General features: G+C 33.4%; 1 protein-coding gene across 1 annotated transcript in view; it reads right to left on the reverse strand.

Moving 5' to 3' along the window:
- The window catches only part of LOC144469828 (cadherin-23-like), a 53,582-nt gene that overhangs the window by 26,706 nt on the left and 4,015 nt on the right, over positions 1–22,861 (reverse strand). Inside the window, exon 2 of the mRNA XM_078180499.1 lies at positions 2,391–2,716. Within this exon, the coding sequence (XP_078036625.1) occupies positions 2,391–2,607 (217 nt within the window). The 5' untranslated portion in view covers positions 2,608–2,716. The remainder of the gene's footprint in view (positions 1–2,390; positions 2,717–22,861) is intronic.

Below are 22,861 nucleotides of genomic sequence, written 5' to 3' on the forward strand. Positions count from 1 at the left end.
TAACGTTTTTATATAATGCTTCAAACTTGATATTTATTTATCTATTAATAGTAAATAATAAAGAAAGCGCGTCTTCTTTTTTAATTTTTTTTTCTCAAAAACTAAAACCCTTTTTAAACAATAGCCGTAAAAATTGCGCGAAATATACATAATTTTCTTTCAAAATGCGATTTCCAACACCGACGGTTCTCCTTGCAAGAACAAAAGCGAAATGTTTTTGGTGCTATGGTATTATGCTGTGAACTTTCCTCGAGCTCCCCATTAGCTCATGGCGTCGTCGTCCAAACGAGAACTTATTGCGGAAGCATGGTTGTTAATCAATTTATATGGAGACTAACCAGATGATATTAAGATTGCTGAATGTTGCAGTAGAAGTGATTTTTTAATCTAATGAAAGCACTGTGCGCATCCGTTTCCATGATCTACAGTGCTGTACGTAAATCTCACTCTGTGCATAGTTAATTCATATTTTGATGCGCAATAGACGGGCTGTTTAATCTGGTTCTAGCGCGAAGCTTCTTTAATTGAATTTGTGCAAGATGGTGAGCGATGTCGGCGAGCGAATAGGAAATTGCCGGCAGCCCGTCTCTGCATACGGCGCGGTGCTAAGGAGGCACGCGTTTAAATATTTCGTAGCAGCCGACATTTCCGCGCGATAATTTGTGTAATAGTGATACTTGCCGGAAACATACTATATTTACATCGATACAGATCGGGTACATATTCAAGAAGCTACGGGACTGTAACGTTCGCGATCGCCGGAATACGAGATCGTTCGAGTCAGAGTTGGGAAAATATTCGGATGGAGGGTAGGAGAGAGAGAGTAACGAATAAAATTTGATTCGACGTGATGGAATATGCAGTCGGATGGAAATTTATCTAGAGAATAATTTAACCGAATAAGGTTCTTATTCAGAATTTTTTATTCAGATTTTATTCAAATAATTCTAGATTGAAACTGCCATAACTTCGAATCAGATGAACAGTTTTACTCGGAAAAAATCCTACCTATTCTCCAAGTACTCATTATTATACCTGATGAATATTAACTTAATAAGTTGAATTCATTTCTTTGCAAAATATTGTAAAATGTCTTTCTTTGCGACGTTATCTTGTTAAATATAGAGAATATTTTTCTAGACGTTAGAATGGAACTGTCATAACTTCGCATCAGATGCACATTTTTATTAAAAAAAAATTCTACATATTTCCTAAATATTCACTAATATAACTGCAGAGTATTAAACTTATACGCTTAGTAGTTTATTTGCAAAATAATTATGCAGTGGCATCTTTTTTCTACCGTATCATCGTATTGTGTAAAATGTATAGTTTTGGAGGTGTTTGAAGGATATTTTCATAACTTCGAAACAAACGGATATTTTGACTTGAAAAAAATTCTACATATTCTTTAAATAATTGTTAATATAGTTGAAAAGTATTATACCCATACGTCGAATAGATTGTCTACGAAAAATTATTAAGTACCATCTTCTTTCTACGCTGTCATCCGATTAAATACTTAAAAATTTTAGAAGGCGTCACGATGAAACTGCCATAACTTCGAATCAGATAAACATTTTCACTTTAAAAAAATCATACGTATTTCCCAAATACTCACTAATATACCTGTACAATATTAATCTAATAAGTTGAATAGTTCCTTTCAAAAAAATTGTAGTATATCGTCTTCTTTATATCCTATTAATTATAGAGAATATCTTTGGAGTCGTTGCCATGAAACTACCATAACTTCGAACCAGATCAACATTTTTGCTCTGAAAAAATTCTACGTATTTTCCAAATACTAACTAATACACCTGTACACTATTAATCTAATAAGTTCAATAGTTCCTCTGAGAAAAATTGTAGTATGTCGTCTTCTTTGGGACGTTATCCTATGAAGTATAGAGAATATCTTTGAAGATTAAACTACCATAACTTCGAACCAGATAAACATTTTAACCCTAAACAAATCTCACTTATTTCTCAAGTACTCATTAATACACCTGCACACAATTAATCTAATAAGTTGAATAGTGTCTTTGGAAAAAATTCCAATATGCCGTCTTCTTTATATCCAATTAAGTATAGAGAATATCTTTGAAGACGTTGCGATGAAACGACCATAATTTCGAATCAGTTCAACATTTAGACTGAAAAACACATCCAAACATTCCTGACGTGCTTGTCTATATACTCAAAAGGTGTCGAATCGATGCGTGCAACAATTTCCCAGTGAAAATATCCCCGAACACCGTCGATTTTTTCCAGCTCTGTAATACAGCCAGAAGACCCCTTGAGGTTCAATGCAGGTATGCGCAACCTAAACGCATGCCTATGAGCCCCGGGCAGCATCGAAGCGGAACGGAATTTCCACATATTCTTACCGACAGGTGTATCAGAGCCTTCCTTTAGCCGGAGAATAATTTCCGTCTGGCCGTCGATGAGAAACCGTGGAGGATTGTTCCTCGCCGAGCAACCAGTCAAAAGGCACATAAATACGAACGCGAGCCATTCGTGCTTGAATCGGCGCCTTTTGTACGAGCGCAACGGCCGCGTGAACGTGGTGGTCGGTTTCCTCGAGGTCATCTTGGTGGCGACCATCCTTTAATTGTCATGATTACTTCCCCTCCGTCGAATCCCGCGTATGCTAATGATTTCGTGCGTCCGTGGACCCAGACGCGCGTCCAATGGGGACGAACCAATTGGCCGTCTGAAAACAAAGGAAACTTCTGTCAGCTGTGTCCTGCCTTGCGCGTCGTGATTAATCGGCTGCGAATCTTTCTGCGAAATATTAATCTTCTAGTCGCTTCTGCATTGCGGATTTTATGCAGTTGTGACTAGACAATGAATTTTATGTACTTGCGATTAGACAGTGGATTTTATGTATTTGTGAATAAACAGTGGATTTCATGCGCAGTTGTGACTAGACAGTGGATTTTATGCAGTTGTGACTATAATGTGGATTTTATGAAGTTGTGACTATAATATGGATTTCATGCAGTTGTGACTATAATGTGGATTTTATGAAGTTGTGACTATAATATGGATTTTATGCAGTTGTGACTATAATGCGGATTTTATATACCTGTGATTAGACTGTGGATTTCATGCTCTTGTGACTAGACAGTGGATTTTATGTACTTATTACTAGACTGTGGATTTGATATACTTGTGACTATATCGTGGATTTTATGCACTTGGGACTAGACAGTAGATTTCTACGCAAGATAAAACAGTCTACATTATTTATAAGATCCTTCCTCCTTCCTCTGGTTCTTGATCGAGTTGAAAATAGTGCATTTTTTTTTTAAATTTCTTTAATGTTCTTATCGTATTGTATTTGATCTATTCGTGCTTGTCATAAATGCATAAAATCTGCAGTGTACTTAGGATACAAACTAATGAATGAGACGTTTCATTTGCTGAAAATATGCTATTATGATATAGCACTGTACTATCCATGAATGGAACAATTCTTTTTTAGGAAAAAATAATAAAAGTATTAAAGGACCTATCTAATTTTAATTTGTGATATTCGAAGAAACAGTTTTTTTTATTATAACAATGCTCGTTTTTATAGATTTGTCTAATTTATCAATTGGTTGTTTTAAATTGTATAATGTAACAAAATAATGTTAGTTTAGGTCAGTTTTTACATCATTAAACTTTTTAGTAACTATAACAATTGGCAATTGGCAAATACATATTTGCTATTTTTCATGGCAATCAAGTTATATTTATTTACATTTAAAAGTTTTATCTGATCACTGAATCAAATTTTCTTTAATACATTATTTGTACAACTATTTGCACAACAACTTTGAGTCAATTTTAGTTTTGTATACAGCTTTCGTTGAATCAATTTATTTAACCATTAATTAACTTTTACTAAAATTTTTTTCTCATTAAAACATGTTGTTTTTAAAAACTTGATATAATCATTTAAAAACAAACAGTAGAGAAAGAATTAATTTCAAATGTAATGTTCGTTAAATGAATCCTTTGTACCGTTAATTACTACATATCCAGTAACATGTTTCTTTATCTTAAGTAGTGTAGAAATACAATCAGATAATTTCATTCGAAAATGTTCTTGTTACACAGTGGACATGAACGATTAAAGTAAAATGCTACACAAATTGTACAATGACTGGTACAAGTAGGGTACAAAATGATGTAAATATTAGAAATTGAAAATATTTTGGTAAAATATTACCAAATGGTATCAAGTGGTATAAAATGGTATAAACAATGTACAAAAATGATACAAAAGGCGTACACAAATTTTACAGTAATTGTACAAAAATTGTGTAAAGTGGTACAAAATGGTACACTAGGTATCGAATGGCACAAAATGGTACAAAAATTATACAAGAATCATACAATAATTTTACAATAATTGCACAATAATTATACAATAATATTACAATAATCGTAAAATAATTTTAGAATAATTGTACAAAAATTGCATAAAATGGTAAAAACTGGCACACTAGATGTCGAATAGCACATAATGGTACAATAATTATACAAAAATAGTACGAAAATCATACAATAATTATTAATCATCAATAATTATACAAAAATTGAACAAAACTTGAATAAAATAGTCCAAAATGATACACTTGATATTAAACTGTACACAATGGTATTGAAATTATACAACAATCGTACAATAATTGTACAAAAATTGTGCACAAATCATACAATAATTGTACAAAAATTGTGTAAAAATTGTACAAAAATTGCGTGAAATAGTACAAAATTGCACTGTATGGTATCGAATGGCAGACTAGGGTACGAGAATTATAAAGAAATTGTACAAAAATCGTAGAAAAATGGTACAAGAACAATAAAAAAATGGTACAAGAACAATAGAAAAATGGATGAAAGAAACACGGAAAAGCAATGAGCACTTTCAAAACCGGCGCTGAGAAACAGCCGTCAGCGTCTACTCAGTCGACTGTCGCTTTTGCGTCGCATCGAGCGCAAGCATTGCTCCAGCCTGCGGATCTGGAACAAATTGCCCATAAATGTGCCTGTATTCCGCGAACGAGAATCCTAGAAGCAATTAGCCCGGTCTAGCGTAGCTAGCCATACTCCCGTATCCGATTTCAGTCACGATCGCGCGCTATCGTTCTCCAGGGGTTTTATTAGGTTGGTAGGAAAATAATGTCCGTTTCCAAACTATATCTTTAAATCGACGTATCACAAATCGGAATGAGTTTTTTTAATCGAAATAAGATCCATTACAAACTACACATTTTTGCCAATAAATTGACAGTTTGTTAATTCCAGCAGCGTAAAATTCTGTTGTTCTGGAATTGATGAATTCTTCGAACGCAGCTTTCAGCATCAGCTTGGTTGGTAAATATGTTCCCTTGCAAGTGGTGGTTGAGATGTTTGAAGAAGTGGTAATCGGTTGGCGACAGATCCGGGGAATATGCTGGATGGGGCAGGGTTTCATATCCCAATTCGTTCAACTTTTGTAGCGTTAATTGTGCGACGTGTGGTCGAACGACGATTCTTTCGGTCTACGCTTAACTCATGCTTCACCCATTTGTCGAGCTTCTTTGACTTTCCTAGCTGTCTCAGGTGGTCGATAACTGTTGGATGGCTTACATCTCACTTCCGTGCAAGTTGTCGAACCGTTGTTCGTGGATCAGCTTCAACTAGCGCCTTCAGTTGGTTATTGTCGACGAGAGAAGAACGTCCACGACCATCTTCATCTTCGAGGCTCGTGTCTCCGTTTCGAAATTTTTTGAACCAACCCTGCACCGTGGGTTCATTTACGGCATCTTCACCAAATGCGCTGTTGATTTAAACAATGCGCAATTGCAGCTTTAGGACCCAGTTTATATTGATATAAGAATATTACACGAACTTGCTTTGTATCCACTGCGAAGTTAATAACTTGAAGTGACCACAAATTAACAGTAAAAACAAAAGCATGTCTATCAGCATGCAGCACGAGATCTGCGCTGTAAAATGACATTGGAAGGTAAACTGAATAAAGTGAATTGTTATCCCAAAACATGCGTCAAAATTCGAAAGTTCGAGAACCGACATTAATTTCGTACCAACCTAATATAGTTGCCCTATGAAACGCGTGTCGGCCTCGAGCCGTTTCTGTCACTTTCGCGTATTAATTCGCAGCGATTGTTTTCCGCGACGGGAACATCTTCGCGGTACCCACGGGCCGCTGCAACGAGAGACACCGGTTCGCGCAATTAATTAGTACGACTGTGAAACAGCGAAGAGACTCGTCTTCGCAGCGGTATATAATTGATTGCTAGGAGAAAACGCGTGGGGAAGTTCCAGGAGCTGCAACCCTGGACAGAATGGTAGCTCGCGGCTGATCCGCGCGGAGGGGAAAGTGCCGGCGAACCGGTTACAAAAAGAAAAATTGTTTACGCGGATTTTCTCGCGGCACGCGACCGGATTTCTCCGGTGAAAATTCATCGGCGCCTCAATGGGATTTTCTCGGGTTACCTTGAAACGATGCAACTTTCCTTCCTTCCTCCGGGATGCGCGCACGTTTGTCAACGAGATACGGAGTTAATGGGAATTACAGGTCCCGTGCTTCTACTCTCGGGACTGTTTCTGCTTGATAATTGATATTTTCTCTTTTGATTGCGGTCGGTTCATTCTGGCAAGCAAATCGAGTTTAACGAAACCAATTTTTCGAAATTTGAAAGAGTCGTGAAATGTGTTGCTTTCTCGTGTTATTAATTCTATTTTGGAAATATTGTTATAATATTAAAATTATTTTATCATTATTTTACTTCGATTCTATTTGTTTCATTTTTGGATACAAGTATTATTTTTCAAATTAAATTGCAAGTTCGTAGTGGTTAATTTAATTTTGCAAACTGTTTCAGATTGTTAAGGTTATGTTGGTTATGTTATAACTTTATTCTTATTTTATATTTATTTTATTTTGGAAAAGAAACCCAGTTTAGGAGCGCTAATTTTTGTTATTGAAAAGAGTAGTAAAATATGCTACTTTGATAACTGCTTTATATTATAGTTTTTTTGACAATTTTCTTTGATTCTATTTATTTTATTTTGAGAAGCAACTACCATTTAATAAGACTGTGAAGTTTTTCGTATTAAATTAGAAATCTCTGTGTACATTCTAATGTATATTTTCTTTCTTCAATGCTATTCAGTTTATTTTGGAAAAAAAGTTCAATTTAAAAAGAATAATTTCGAAATTAGGTATCCTACTCAAATATGTGTCTTTGAAGGCTGCTTATTTCTGCGTTTTAATTAACATCTTCTTTAATTCTATTCATTATATTTTGAAAAGCAAGTACCACTTAATAAGTCTGTGCAATTTTGTAAATTATGTTAAAAGTCTTCGTCTGCGTTCTAATTTATATTTTCTTTCCTCGATGCCATTCATTTTATTTTGAAATAGAAATCCAATTCAAAAAGACTAATATCGAAATTAATATTTTATTTTATTATTTCTATTAATATTATTCTATTTCATTAACAATTTTGTTTCGCGAAGCAAGTACCATTTAAAGCGACAGCGCGACTTATCGCATTAAGTTAGTTAAGTAGTGAAAACTGTTACCTCGACGACCGCGACTGCCCGCGTTCTATTTTTGTTCTCGCCTCTCATGCTGCACATTTTTACGCCGGCAAGAAAGTACCATTTAATGGTGCCGTGGAAGTTCTCAAATTGTGTTGTTTAAGTAGCAAAGACTGTTACTTTATGGCTGGCTTCTGTCCGCGTTTTAATTGATATTTCCTCGTTTGATGAATCAATTCCAACTTACCGAGTCTAATTTAGCGAGACTAATTTTCGGTATTAAAGACGAGTGTACGTGGAATATGTTACTTCGAAGACTGCTTCTTCATACATCATGATTTGTATTTTCTCGTTCCGCGTTTATTCATTTCGTTCTTGAATGCAGGAAGGATTTAGGGGCGCTGCGCGAACTTTTGAACTAAGTTAGGTATAGTGGAGAATTATACGAACAATGGATTCATGAATAAAGTCGAATTTATGGTATTGTAGCCTGTAATATTGCGTATTTGTGTGTTTTAGAGCAATTATCTGGTGTGTTAAATGGAAATTAGAGAAATTTGTTATTCTGGGCAATTTTCTATATAATTTCAAGGTTATAATGCGTAGTTCCTTTTGTAGTACTTTACCTGTTTTATTTGTTAACGGAACGATAGTTTAATAAGGCTGAGAATGATAATGTAATTTCAAAAAGGAATTTAATATAATTAAATAATGTAGATTTAACAATTTTATTTTCAGATAGCTTAGACAAAAATTTATGATATCGTTAATTTATAGTATTTCGTATCCTTTAAACCTTATATTATTTTATTTATAATATACAAAAATCAATTGCTATTCACCGAAAATGATTGCTTAATCATTTTTATTGAAACGTACTTAATCTTTCTTTAAATCAACATTTAATTTGGATTGTATAATTTATTAATTTAATTACGTAACCACTCACAAACCACTCAAATAATTATTGATATAAAAGTGTTAAATAGAAAATCAAAATCCATTCATCTGCAAATATATTAAAACATTCCTCTTTCTCACAATTTTAGAATTTTTCTTGCAATTATATTATCACCATTATTGTATTATTACATCAAATAATCTATTAAATCGATTTAATTGCGATCACACAATCTATTAATATAATTTAATTTCGAACAAACAATTTGGAAATTTAATTTAGTTTCGATTAAACAATTTAGTAATTTACTTGAATTTTGGTTGAACACTTTGGAGTTTTAATTTAATTTCGATCGAACAACTTAGTAATTTAATTTAATTCTGATTAAATAATTTGGTACTTTAATTTCATGTCAATTAAATAATTTGGTAATTTAGTCTAACTTCGATCAAGGAATTTGATAACTTATTTTAACTTCGATAGAATCAATTAGTAACTCAATTTAACTTCGACAGAATAATTTAAATTAATATTAGATTAGAACCTCGTTATAAACAATTATGACAGAATTTTTGTAATCATAACATTCGTGCGCAGTGTTACAGAAAGAAGCAGGTGCAAGCGCACGGCGTAGTGAGGAGTCAAGTAACTGTGAACGGGAGCGATTATGTAAAATATCCCTAATAAAGAATACCGGAGTATCGATGAACTGTTAATGAAACAATAACGATTCCGAAATTCCGTTATGGTGCCGCTTCGTTTGCCCGAGAAACGAAGAATATTTAATGCACGATTCAGTCGCTCGTGTACTTGAACGTGCAATTAATACGATCTATGTGGCGTAAAGTTCAGAGCCGCGTTCGAATGCGAAAAAGCGGCAACACTTGTTGATTCGGTAACGGTTACTCGATGATGATATTTTTCCGCGAATCCGTCGACGATCGCGAATCCACGCGCGAAAAGTTCGAAACCATTTCTCTTTTGTTATTACACGTTTTAATTAATTCGGAAGACGGTGGATAGCTCGCGCCTGCGTGCGGGATCTTATAAAATACGTTTGAACAGAAACGGTATGAAACGCGCGCGCGATAGAAAATGTATATAACAGCGATGTACGCGCAATTATTCGAGCAATAATTTCCATTGCAGTCCGTGTTACGCTACGGTAGGACGGAGATATAAAATTGCTGATCATCATCTTTTTCCTTTATGATAAACCAGCGTATCGTTCGCCGGATAGTTGGTAAACCCGTCCGCGGAATAAATCACGATTTTCTACACCGGCCGATAGCGTTATTTGAATTTTATAAACCTTCCACTTCCTCCGAGCCGACGAATATATGTTTTCGTTAAGTTTCTGAAGATCGAAATTACCCACCGTTTAAAGCGTTCACTACCTTGGCGGCTGTGTAAAAAGTATTAAAAAATCGACGGAAGTTGATAAGCGGAAAGGAAATAGTAATTTTTAGTAATTACTCTATTTTATAGTAGTAGAGATTTTTCGTAGTTGTGATTTTTATCGTTTTTGAGTTAAATGACACATGGCGAGGTTAATGTTAATTAATTTAAGTAAAATTGGTGTACTTTATATACGTTAATTTAATTAAGTTTGGGAGAATTGATATATATTATTTAATAAAAAATTCGTAGAATTAATATAGATAAATTTAATAAAAATTGCTGGACTTAATGTAAATTATTTGATTCATTAAATAATACTACAATCAATTAAATAAAACTGGTACAATTAATACAAATTACTTAGTTAGACTTGGTACAATTAATATAAATTATTCTATTTAAATTCATACAATCTATATAAATCAATTGAATTAAAACTAGTACACTTAATACAAATTATATAGTCAAATGACGTTATTCTATTTTATTTATTATTGATTTCGAATTAAAATCTATTTAGCATTACATAATACTACAAAACAACCAAAAATTAGTAGTGAAATTATTTTCGAATAATTGCTAGATAATATAAAAGATAATATAAAAGTGAAATTATTTTCGAGGATCATTTCAAAGAACGACACCAAGAAAACAAGCCATCAATGATTCTCTTCGAAATCCGTCGACGCTCGACAAAACTGCGTAATCGCTCCAATTTAGCGAACTACACGATCCGAACAAGAAGCCTCCTACGAATTGCGCAATCTCGCGACTTCGCTTCCATCAGCAGGCTCGCCGTTTTCACAGTGACTTAGTTAAGAAAGATGTCCTCGTTACAAAACGAGTGGCCGCTGACGTCGCCATCGTTCCGGCGCTCGTTTTTACAATAGGAACGAACTCGCTTCTCGAAGAAAGAGACCGACTTTCCGTACAAAGAATTACATCTGTCGCGGTTACGTTTAACAGGTTGAATGACGCGTCAGTCATCGGTGACTGACACTGAACTCACCGTTCAGGCCGCCGTCAGTCGCCGGTGACTGACAGCGTGAAATACAATATAAAACTAAAAAATTTACATTTTTTTAAGCTGTTGCCTAAAACTTATTTAAAGTCCTCTTAATTTTTATTTAATACTGGATTCTATTGCTAATGTACTTTTTCAGAAAATTCTCATGGATTTAATGCATCGAGTAAATTTTAACCCTTTGCTGTCGAGTGACGACTCTGCGACGCCATTAAAATTGTTGTGACACCTTTCAAAATTATTTTTATAGATATCGCCGAAGCTTAGATTTAAAAAATTATTGAAAGTGTAATTGTTGTATGAGTCATGAGATTCAATTTCATATGCATAGAATGATATAGATATAAATATAAAATAGAAATACTAGAAGCCAGAAAAATGATTTTAAATATGCAGTTGAAATGTCTTCGACTGCAAAGGGTTAATTTGCTTTGCATTGCTGTGCCACGATACCAGTATGCGTCGCCTGACTGGGATTTCCTTACATAATCGCGTGGCACTCAACGTGTTAATTAGACAAGTGATTAACACAGGTGGGGCACAGGGTGCTTTCTTCTTTGATGGATGCGACGCAGCCCATGCTCCAATGTCAAGACTGTCGGAGGCGAGCGAGCGCGCGCGCGCGACCGATGGAAGGGACAATTAGCCGAAGTGAAAGCTCGCCGGAAGTCGCAGTTCGTTTCCCACGGTATCGGTGTTATATACCGCAAAACCGTAACACAAGCGTGAAAAACGAAGCACGGTCTCTCGCGGCGCTGGATGCTGATTCACTGTCGCCGTGGACTCTGTATCATCTTCCGCCTCGACGCCAGCTGATTCGTTCGCGAAACGCCTTCCTTTCACTGACGGCTTCGTTAGCGATCCGTTCGATCTCACAGTTTCGTTAATGAAGGACTTTTTCATGCGAGGACGTTGACACCGGATCCCCTAATTAATTGTTATTGCTTAATTGTTCATTCCTTGCCTCAGAATTCCTTTGACGATTTATGATGCCATTAACTCTTTAATTAGCAATTTATTTTTATACGAATTGATAATATTGAATTAGTTAATGATGATACTTTTCGTTAACTGTACTGTCGTAACATTTTGATTTATAAATTTTTTTTATGTATTTTAATATGCTTGATATGATATCTTAAGTGATTACATTGTCGTAGGACTTCTTTCTTAATTATTTAGATTTAATTCCTTTGAAAAAGTTTTGCTTAATATATTATACTGTTTATATAATTTGATATTCTTGGTTTGTATAATAAAGGTGCTTTTCATTTATTATACTGTCAACTATTTATGCTTATTAAATTTAAGAATCCTAGTTTATTTAATAACAGACATCTTAATTAATTATACTGTAAATCCTTCGCCTGTTAATTATTTATTTGCATTTAACAAGCTTCATTTCTTCGATGAAGGTTTCTCGATTTATTAAATTATTAACAAACTTTACCAATCGTTAATTTTTATCGAATTTAATAAGTTTAACTAATTCGACAAAGTTACTCTTGATTACTTTTATTTGACAACAACTCTTCAACTACTATTTATTTGTATCCAATTTAATGAGCTCAGTATATTAATAAAGATCCTCCAACTATCTATTTTGTATTGAATTTAGCAGGCCTAATTTCGTTAATGAAGATCCATTTAATAAAAATAACATTACTATGTAGAATAATAACATTATGTAGAATAGCATCATAATCATTTGTTTGTATTTAGTTTAATAATTTATGAAGATTCCTTTTACGATTTACAATATCATCGACACTTTTACTACTAATTATATCGATTTTAATAACTTAAATTTCGTTAACGAAGCTCACTCTAATAAGCTTTTAATAAATAGTCTTGAGACTGTCTATTAAATATGTTCATTGAATTTAACGCCTCTATTAATTGTTAAAAGTATGTTCATTAACGAAATTGGCCGTTCAAAGACCCTATTATAAATTATTAATACTGGATAGATAAATTAGACCGAAAGGTCAATTAATTTAAGAAAAGAAGCTTTCAGTCTTCGTCAGCTATACTTAGCTGCAATAATGAATTGTTAAAATTCATAAAAGTGTACAATAATAACAATATATAAAGCAAATTGAGAACGATTCGATCCAAAGTTCTATTTTTAGTAAAACTAGACTGAACACGATAATTATTTTTTAGCGATCGTTAAGAATCGTATTACTATAATTCTCTGGAACGTGAGAATCCAACGAAACAAGTCTTTTAATGATACTTTATTCATTAATGGAACAATAATATACCAGGCTCGCAATCTCTGTGTCTACAATACATGATAACTCAACTGTTTTCTCTTATTATGGCTAATTAATAGAGTGATTAGGCATACTCAAACGACCGCATTTGCATTAATTAACATCATTCCGTTCAATTTGACGCGACAACGTCTGTTTTCGACCTGGAAATGTCAACATATTTCTGTACCTGGTTGATAAATAAGTCATTAATTAATAAGTAAAAAGTTGTCATTCTCATTTGCATTCTTCACAAATATTTCATGTGTTTAACAAATACTGACTTATACTTTTTTAATAAGAATGACTTTCTAAACTGAACTATCTTGTATATATCTAAACAATGAAAGTATCAATAATGGAATTATATAATTATAACTAACTCGGATAAAAAAATAATTTAGATCGAAGTTATCCGTGTTATTTACTTAATATAAAAGTAATTTATATTTAATTATCTTGCATGTTCTCAAACAAATAGGAAAACAAATATAGATATGACAAAATTTAATTATAACAAAGTTATTCCTCAAAGACAAAAATAATTCAAGTTTATGGAATCTTGTATAATTTTAGACACGTATTGTTAATCTTGGTAAAAGATATTATGCAGCAGTAGAATTTTCTTCGTTTGCAATATTGTTAGTTCCTCGCTTTCATTATACAAATATTGTCTTATGTGTTACAATATATATGTGTTGATAAATACTGTATTACCTGCAGTCTAGCTTTACTTGCTTGCAACATTAACATATAATTACATTATTCAATTACAACATATCAGTCGTAATGAGAAACATGAAACAGTTATACTACTCGAACAAGTTGTCAAATTAATTAGTAAACGAGCACGTAGCGTTCGCGTAACACGATGCTCCCGGTATCGGCAAATGGAACTGTGACGCTAATTATTAACCTCTTCACTCGAGTGGCGACTCTGTGGCGCTATTAAAATTGTTGCAGCATGTTCCAGAATTATTTTTAATTCATATCGCCAAAGCTTAAATTTAAAAATTGTTAAAGGTGCAACTGTTGTATGAGTCGCAAGACTGAAAGTTCATGTGCATAAAATAAATATTGTTATATAAAATGGAAAGCCAGAAAAATTATTTTATTAGGACCTTGAATAAGTTCTCACTGTTTTCTTCCCAAAATAAAAGCTTTAATTAAAATATAACGTTCAAAATCAGTTCACTCAAAGTGTTGCCCATTACTAGACACCACTTTCTCCCATCTTTCTGGTAGTAAAAGAATTCCGCGTCGGAAAAACAATTCGATTTCTGAGGCAATCCATGAATCGATTCATTTTTTAGTTTCTTCGTAAGAATGGAAGCATTGCTCAGCCAGGCCACGTGCCATCGATCGCAATAGGTGATAATCGGAAGGAGCTATGTCTGGTGAATACAGCGGGTGGAGTAGAACTTCCCATTTAAGCGTTTCCAGGTAGGCCTTCACTGGTTTTGCAACATGTGGCCGAGCGTTGTCGTGTAACAAAATGACTTTGTCGTGTCTCTGCTCGTATAGCGGTCGTTTTTCTTTTAGGGCTCGACTCAAACGCATCAATTGAAGTCGATAGCGATCTCCTGTAATAGTTTCATTCGGTTTGAGCAGCTCATAATAAATTACACCCTTCTGATCCCACCAAATGCAGAGAAGAAGCTTCGAACCATGGATATTTGGTTTTTCAGACGATGTTGATGCATGGCCGGGCTTACCCCACGATTTTTTACGCATTGGATTATCGTAATGAATCCACTTTTCATCGCCAGTGACGATACGGTGCAAAAAACCTTTTCTTTTCTACCGTTGAAGCAGTAGTTCAGACATCAGAGAACGCCGTTCAACGTCTCTCGGCTTCAATTCATACGGCACCCAATGTCCCTGCTTCTGCATCATTCCTAACCCTTTTAAACGTTTTGAAACTGTTGACGCATCTACTTGTAATATTTTTCAAACTCTGCCAACGTCTGACATGGGTCTTCATCAAGCAATTCCTCTAATTCTTCGTCTTTAAACTTTGTCGGTGCGCCAGAACGTTCCTTATCCTCAAGTTCAAAATTATTATTTTTGAAGCGTCGAAATCAGTCTCTGCATGTCGTATCCGACAGAGCATTGTCGCCGTAAGTCTCAACAAGAATTCTGTGTGCTTCAGATGCAGATTTCTTTTGAATAAAGTGGTGCAATAAAATTCCAAGCGAAACCATTTTATTCGGCACAAAAGTAGACATCTTCAGAACCAATAAACAAACATATGGATGACACTATAGTGAACAATCATGCACTGAAATTTAAGGTAACATACAGTACTTTCTTTTTAATACTGTCTTTTGAAAAACAGCGAGAATTTATTCAAAGATTCGCTTATTCTAATAGATTCGCAGTTGAAATGGCTTTGAGTGCAAAGGGTTAACACAGTCGCGAATTTCTACTCATCAACATCTTCCTGGTTGCTCCGTATCTCTTTTTCCCAAGTTTGCCGCGGAAGCGCTTCAGCAATTCGGCGCGTGTGAAACTTATCTTCGTCGAGGATCGCCGCGATTATTTATACTACTGCTATTGTATTTTTATCTGGTTATTCGCGGATCGATCTATTCCTCGGGTATGAACGGAGCAACCGCAAATAACTTCGCTGGAACGTGTTACTATGCTTACTGGACCGTGGATGCAACTGATTCCCCCTGTAATTGCATCGCGATCGTCTAAAAGGAAGAAACGCGCTGGTCGTCAAAAATGAAATATTCATTGTCCAACGTGGTCCTGTACAATTTTTGTTGGCTAGTTAGTTATTGCTTTTTAAAATTATTGCTTTTAAAAGTTGTTATTTTTTACGACAAAATGTTATATAATTTATTCGAATTTTTCAATAATTTATTTGACGGTTACAAAATTGATTTGAATGTTATATAGTTTATTTTAATATTATGTAGTTTATTCGAATTGTTACGTAATTTATTCGAATCGTTTCGGATAATTATTTGCCTAAAATAATTATACGAATAAATTCTTTTTAGACGAAAAAGGATTAATAATTCATTGTTCGGCATAAATTATTCACAAATACAGTCATTTTTATAATAATTTATGAAGAATTACGTGAATCATTTATTCGAATTATTTATCTATAAATTATGATGAATATGACTTTATTGAGGAATATTTATTTAGGTATAATTTATTTGAATAATTTCAAACTTTCAATCCACTGGACTGCAAGAAGCTTAATTTGCTATGAAAAAACAGTTTTGTAAATTGATAAAAATCTGTCATAAAACCTTCTGTTATATTAATATAAATAATATATAAATCGCATTTTAGGTTATTAACCATCATGAAATTAAATTCTTGCTTGAATCACTAAATGTTGGAATAATCGAACAGGGTCGTGATTTTTACGCACAAATTACCACTTCCTAGGCTATTCTGCATCGGTTAATACGAGTTTCTACGATTTCGCTGTGCGAAGCTTAGTTTGACACTCGGTCTGACATAAATCACGCGAAGTTCGGATGTTGATTCGATAGGTAATTCGAATCCGTCGTAGTCCTTGCACGCGGTGTCATATGGAACGTCATTTCCTTGTCGCTGGTCAGAGAGTTCTAGCTCGCGTATACTCGCCTTTGCATAACAGTAACAATTTCGACGGAAGCTATTACAAAATGATAACAGTAAAATAAAGATTCTACATTAAAAATATTATACAAGATTATGCATTATAATGCATTACAGTACATTATTTATCGTCGAAGTTCTGCAAACTTTTGAAAATCGTTCTCGGTCGAAGAATAAACAAGCGACAAATTCTATTGCATGTGGACTTTTGTTTATTAATCAACGTGATTATAACAATGTTATATAACTAATATTTTATGTGTTCAATAAATACTGACTTATACTTCTTTTAATAAGAATGTGTTTTCAGATGAAAATTTATTTGCAGTATTATTAGTATTCTTCTTTTTTAAACAAATACTACCTTATCTGTGTTATAATTTTGTTTAATTCCCTTTCAACCTTGTTAAAACCTTTATTACTATCGCAAGAACCCTATATTATATATATTGCAATTTTGTTCAATTCTAACATTATTCTAACTTCTCATTTCTCATTATTGTTTTCTACAATGAATTATAAAACGACAAACAATTATTATTTCTCATTTCTCATTATTAGTTTCCACAGTGAATTATAAAACAACAAACAATTATTATTTCTCATTTCTCATTAATAGTTTCCACAAAAAATTATAAAATGACAATTCCGTCCAAATCAAATTTATAACTTCATTAACTATAACAAAAAGAATGCAGAACTCTGGTAATTCTCATAACCTTAATTCACATCAAAGAAGCAATAAATAATTTTCCAATCATGCTCGCGACGTCGATCGAGTATTTGTTGCAAAGGTAGTAGTTCCAGTTTGCGGTTAAAGGTTCCCGAACTCTGTCAATTTCGCAAGCGAATCGTGAAAAACTCGTCGAATTTCGGTAAAGCGTCGTTCAGTGACTTGTTTCTCCCCCGGCAGCGGCGGCGTTCGTTCCCTCATTGTAGTCAAGAACATCCGGCCGTGGTCAGCGGTCTGCAAGGCCGATGCCCGGAAACGAGATAGTTGGGCAAGATTATGAAACGTCGTTAATTCACTCCCGAGGAGCATCTAGATTACAAGAGGAGTCGTGACCGAGATGACCAAGCCATCTTCTTCGAAATAACGCTTCACAGTCGACCACCTCTTTACCGTAAATACTGTTCAACGATAATTGCGACGAAGGTACCGTAGAGAATGTATGCACCGCGTGCGTGCAACCATGAGCTCGAGACCACATGCGAGCCAACGGATCATCTTTCATAGAGACCAACGATATTTATCCGAGTGTTTCTGCCAATCCACGTTCACATAATCAACCAATATTCACATAATTACCAATCGTATGGCAATTTGAAATATACTTGGTATTTTTATTTTTTTAATTTTTTTGATATTATAGTTTTATTATAGTGTTATAGTTTTGTTCAGTTGCAGCATTGTTAGTACTTTTCTTATTTTATTATATGGATACTGTGCTATCTGTATTGTAACTTAGTTAAATTCTTTTACATTCGTCTCAATATATTCTACTATTAATTAACAATGAACAGTAAATTCACATTTATTAATAATTTGAATTCTTTCTTGATTTATATCTACAGTTCAATAATTATTTTAAGTCTCACAAATTATTATCCAAAATATTTCTCCAAACTTACAGCGTCTCCATTTTGCATAGCCTAATCTCACGCATTATTGAATTGAATTTTGCCACTCGAGTAACTGTTAACATTTTCTCAACAATTTTTCGAACGTAAGTAAACTTGATAAAAATGATTTTGCAAAGGACTAAAGCAATCGTGATTTTGTAAACTATTTCAAGGTCTACGTTTCCTCGTCGAGAATTCCAGGAAATGGAATCGCAGGTGAAACACAGGTGAAACCGGGTAGCAATTTCGTGGAGGCGACTGTTTCGCGGCAACACACGACTGTTCACTTTCCAGGACCGTAATTCTATGTCAAGGTTAGACAATTCTCGATTCGACACGGCGAACGATTATTTCCGCAACACGCGCGCGACAACATCGACGTTTTTCACGAACGACGGGGCAACAGACGATTAAGGTAATAGCAGGTTCGGGTGCACGCGCGAAGATGCTTCCCTCGGATAGTTCGACACTTCTCGCGCGTATTGGTGTGTACACACCGGCTGGAAATATATGCCGTGCGGTGTTCCTCTTGCCAACAGAGTGTGTCGGCTACGCTCTTGACTTTTAAGACTACCAAACGGAGGAAGGAAGAACCATGTGCGAAGGTTTTCTGTCTTCGGGCTGCCCCGAAAAGGTAACGCCAACAACTGGGGCGATAGTGCAGCATCAGGCCTTTACAGTTACACGTTTTTCTTTCGTTCGGACTTCGTAAGACCGGCGTTGCCAATTATTCGAAACGCTTCGAATTGATACTTGTTTAGCTTAATTATTCGAATGATTCGGATTTGGTGGAATATTTGATTTGAATTGGAATTGTTTGTAAGATATTGTTCTATCTATTTAGTCGATTCGTTGACTTTTATTCGAATCGATAATTTATCTTCTATTTGAATAATTTTTCAAATAGAAGATAAATTTGCATAAATCATCATATTTTATTCGCATAATTCTTTATATTTTATTCAAATAATTTGTCACCGTCTATACAAGTAATTTTTCATTTTTTTATTGGAATAATTCTTCATCTTTTAATCGAATAAATTATTTTAATAGAGAATATAAAATGGTTGAAATAATAATGCTAATAATTATTACAAAATTGTTATAAAAGCACCTTTTGGTATAATGAGATTATATGAAGGTTATTAATATATTTTCAAATGCAATTATTTGTCTTTTCCTACACAAATCTGATGAAACTTAATATTCTCTACGAAAAAGTATTTATTTATTAATGTCGAAAATCCATTATTTAAAGAGTTATTTCAATTTTAGTATTGTTACAAAAACTCAACCCTCTTAAAAAATATTAATCAATGATGTGAAAATACGTCACATATTCTAAACTCTATAATTTTTATTCAAATCGATTATTTTCCGAATAAATCCTTATAAAAATAAATTCTCATTCAAATAACAAATAAATTTGCATTCAATTGACAAATAAATTTTTATTCCTACAAGCTCTGATTCAGATAAAATGTTATCTAGTTAAATTGTTATTCGATTCGATATTTATTCGATAATGTTGACTGACATTTTATTCCTTGATTAAAATTATTAAACTTTAATTCATACATTGTTTTATAGCAGTAATTCGTGTTGTGTATCACTTATTTGTTAAAGATGTCAAGTGGCCAGATACTTTGTAGAAGGGGTTGTATACATCATCGCTATGACTCATAGTACACTGAAGTTCAGTACAGGAAAGACTATAGCATCGAAATTATGTTAAGGATTAGTCTTCCTTTTCGTTCATCGAGCTGATTAATCGATATAAGTGAAGTTATAAGGACTGACCTAATTTCGTCAAGGTTCTTCAATGAAACTTGGGGGATTCCGACGATGTGAATCATTTTTCCACGTGCTAAACCCACAAATCCTCTTAACATTTCAATTAACAAATACTCGAGTAAATTATTCACTATACATTGTTGTGATTTAAAATTTTACTAAATTCTCGCAGGAATTGTAGATAATTATGATTGCAAAGTACAGCGTATAAATTAACTTTTAATTTACGAATTGATCTTTTAATTAACGAATTAATCTTTTAATTTGACCTTTTATTTAATGAAACTTTTCTTTAAATATCAAACTATATTTTCATATTAAAAGTTTATTTTTTCTTTTACAGTTTTTAATACTATAAAAACGTTTGCATAAGAAATTTATTCAAACATACATTGTAATAAAATCGTACGATGTTTAAATAAATCTAATTCTGTCATTGTTATAAAGAAATATACGATAAGAGTTAGTTATAATTTTGTAAAATATTATAGAATAATCATTTGCATAAAAATACGTAATCTAGTCATTATTATCCATTATTATCGAATTTTATGTATTCTCTACAAAAACGAATCAATCAAATACGAAACAGTAATTACGTATAATAACCCAAAAATATTGTTGCATTATTTTCGACCCCTTGAAACGATAACGAAATTAAATAAACATCTATGCGCTTCCTGCATCTCGCAATTAGTGCACACAATTTCTATTTTACATAGAAATCAACGAAAACAATTAAACAATTGAAAAACGCAATTGTATTATTTTCCACTTATTAAAACGATTAACGCAATTAATATATTTACATAGTTCTCAGTTCTTGCAATTAGTGCAGTTAATTTTTATTCTATATGAAAATCCCTATTCTTTGATTCGGAAATTACGTTTAATTGAATACCATAAATATAGACGCACAAATCGAATTTTTGCATCATGCGTAGCAAACAAGTCGCGATTGCCATAGTCGGCGGGCATAGACGCGATTAAATCACGAACAAATATCTGATCTAGTTAGCGCTATTGCGAAAAAATCTTTGAATTACATTAAAAATAAATTCAGGAAACTAACCTACAATTTTATTCAATTTCACGAACTACAATTGTTCATTTAAGATGCATACATGTTTAATTAAGCGTTGTTGAGGAAACATCCTTAAACGGCAACAAAAATGATTTCAAAGAATATAGAATATAAAAATTTATTTCTCGAACAATAACCTAAAATTTCACTCAATTTCACGTATTGCAATTATTCAGATAAGATTCATACTTGTTTAATAAAGCAACTATATGATACTCTTTGCTTCGCGAATTTCGTTCAACCGAATACCATAAACATAGACGCATAAATCGAATTTTTGCATCATGCGTTGCAAACAAGTTCGCGATTGTCATAGTCGACGGGCGTAGAATAAAGGAACGACGATAATGACACTGATTATTCGGGAATTTTCGTTTTCGTTGCGAAAACCGGAGCGCTCGCAATAATTGTGCAGCGCGCGTTAATCCAGAAGGCAAGGATACCCTTTGTTACGTTTCACATGGGTAGTCCGCGGAGGAAGTTTTTATGCATGGTGGTCCGACGAAAATAGACAGTAAGGTCGTGTTTCAAACGGGGAATACTCCGAGGTGCGTGACGTCATTTCCTACACCTGCCATGCATGCTTCCGAATGATAACGCCGCACGGGGTATTGACACACCCCATGCAACCGTATGCCGGCCAGCCCACCCCATACAGAAAATCGTTGCGTGACGAACTCCTTCCACATTACCATATAAGCAAACAAGCGTACGTGCATGGCTCGCTACCAACACAATATAAATCCGCTGGTAAGAACTTGCAACTCTTTGTGCTAATAATAATAATAATTCGCGATGACTTTCGCAGACTTTGAAAACTTTTGCTACCACCATAGGATCAATTTTTGAATGGAAAATATTTTCTTGGCTTGTTGGTATGGATTTGTTAGTTATATTGTGATTTTAACGCTGTTTTTATAGATATTTTGTACTATTTAATTTAGCGAATGAATTTTGCAATGATTATAACAAAAGTCAAAAAGCGTTTATATAGAAAATGTTGAATATACGAAATTATTTTTGTTAAAAATGATTGAAAGGTGGATTTGAACTCCTTTTGTAAAAATTGCGTTAAATAGATATTATTAAATTAGGTTTTACTTTGCGATGAGAATTCTTTCGGTAAAAATAGTGTTCAATAGAAATTATTAAATTAGGTTATACATACTAGTTTTCATATATTTTGATAAATAAAGCAGTTTCTTTTGCATTTTGGTTTTTTAGGTTAAGGTTCCTCTAGTTATTAGATACTTTTTGCAAATAAAAATATTGAAATGAATTTGAGATATTAATCGTAATAAAAACTGGTTTGTTTCAGTTACTATTAAGAAATAATAAAGAATAATAAATCAAGTTTCTAGCAAGTCTGTCAAGTAAATTAAAAGTTGTATTTTATTATTAAAAATACGAATAAAAATTTATCTGTGGCGTTATAATATTTGGAATATTATTGATAAATTGTTTGGAATTGCTTTTGGAATATTATTTGGATAAATTGTGATCTGCATAAATATTTATTCGATTGAATATATTTGATACATATAGATATAATTGTTTATTACCTTCATATGAACGAATCATTCGGACGAAGATTTTAGACTAATGCAAATAAATAAAT

The sequence above is a fragment of the Augochlora pura genome, chromosome 5 (genome assembly GCF_028453695.1).
Source record: "Augochlora pura isolate Apur16 chromosome 5, APUR_v2.2.1, whole genome shotgun sequence".
In the NCBI taxonomy this organism is placed as follows: domain Eukaryota; kingdom Metazoa; phylum Arthropoda; class Insecta; order Hymenoptera; family Halictidae; genus Augochlora; species Augochlora pura.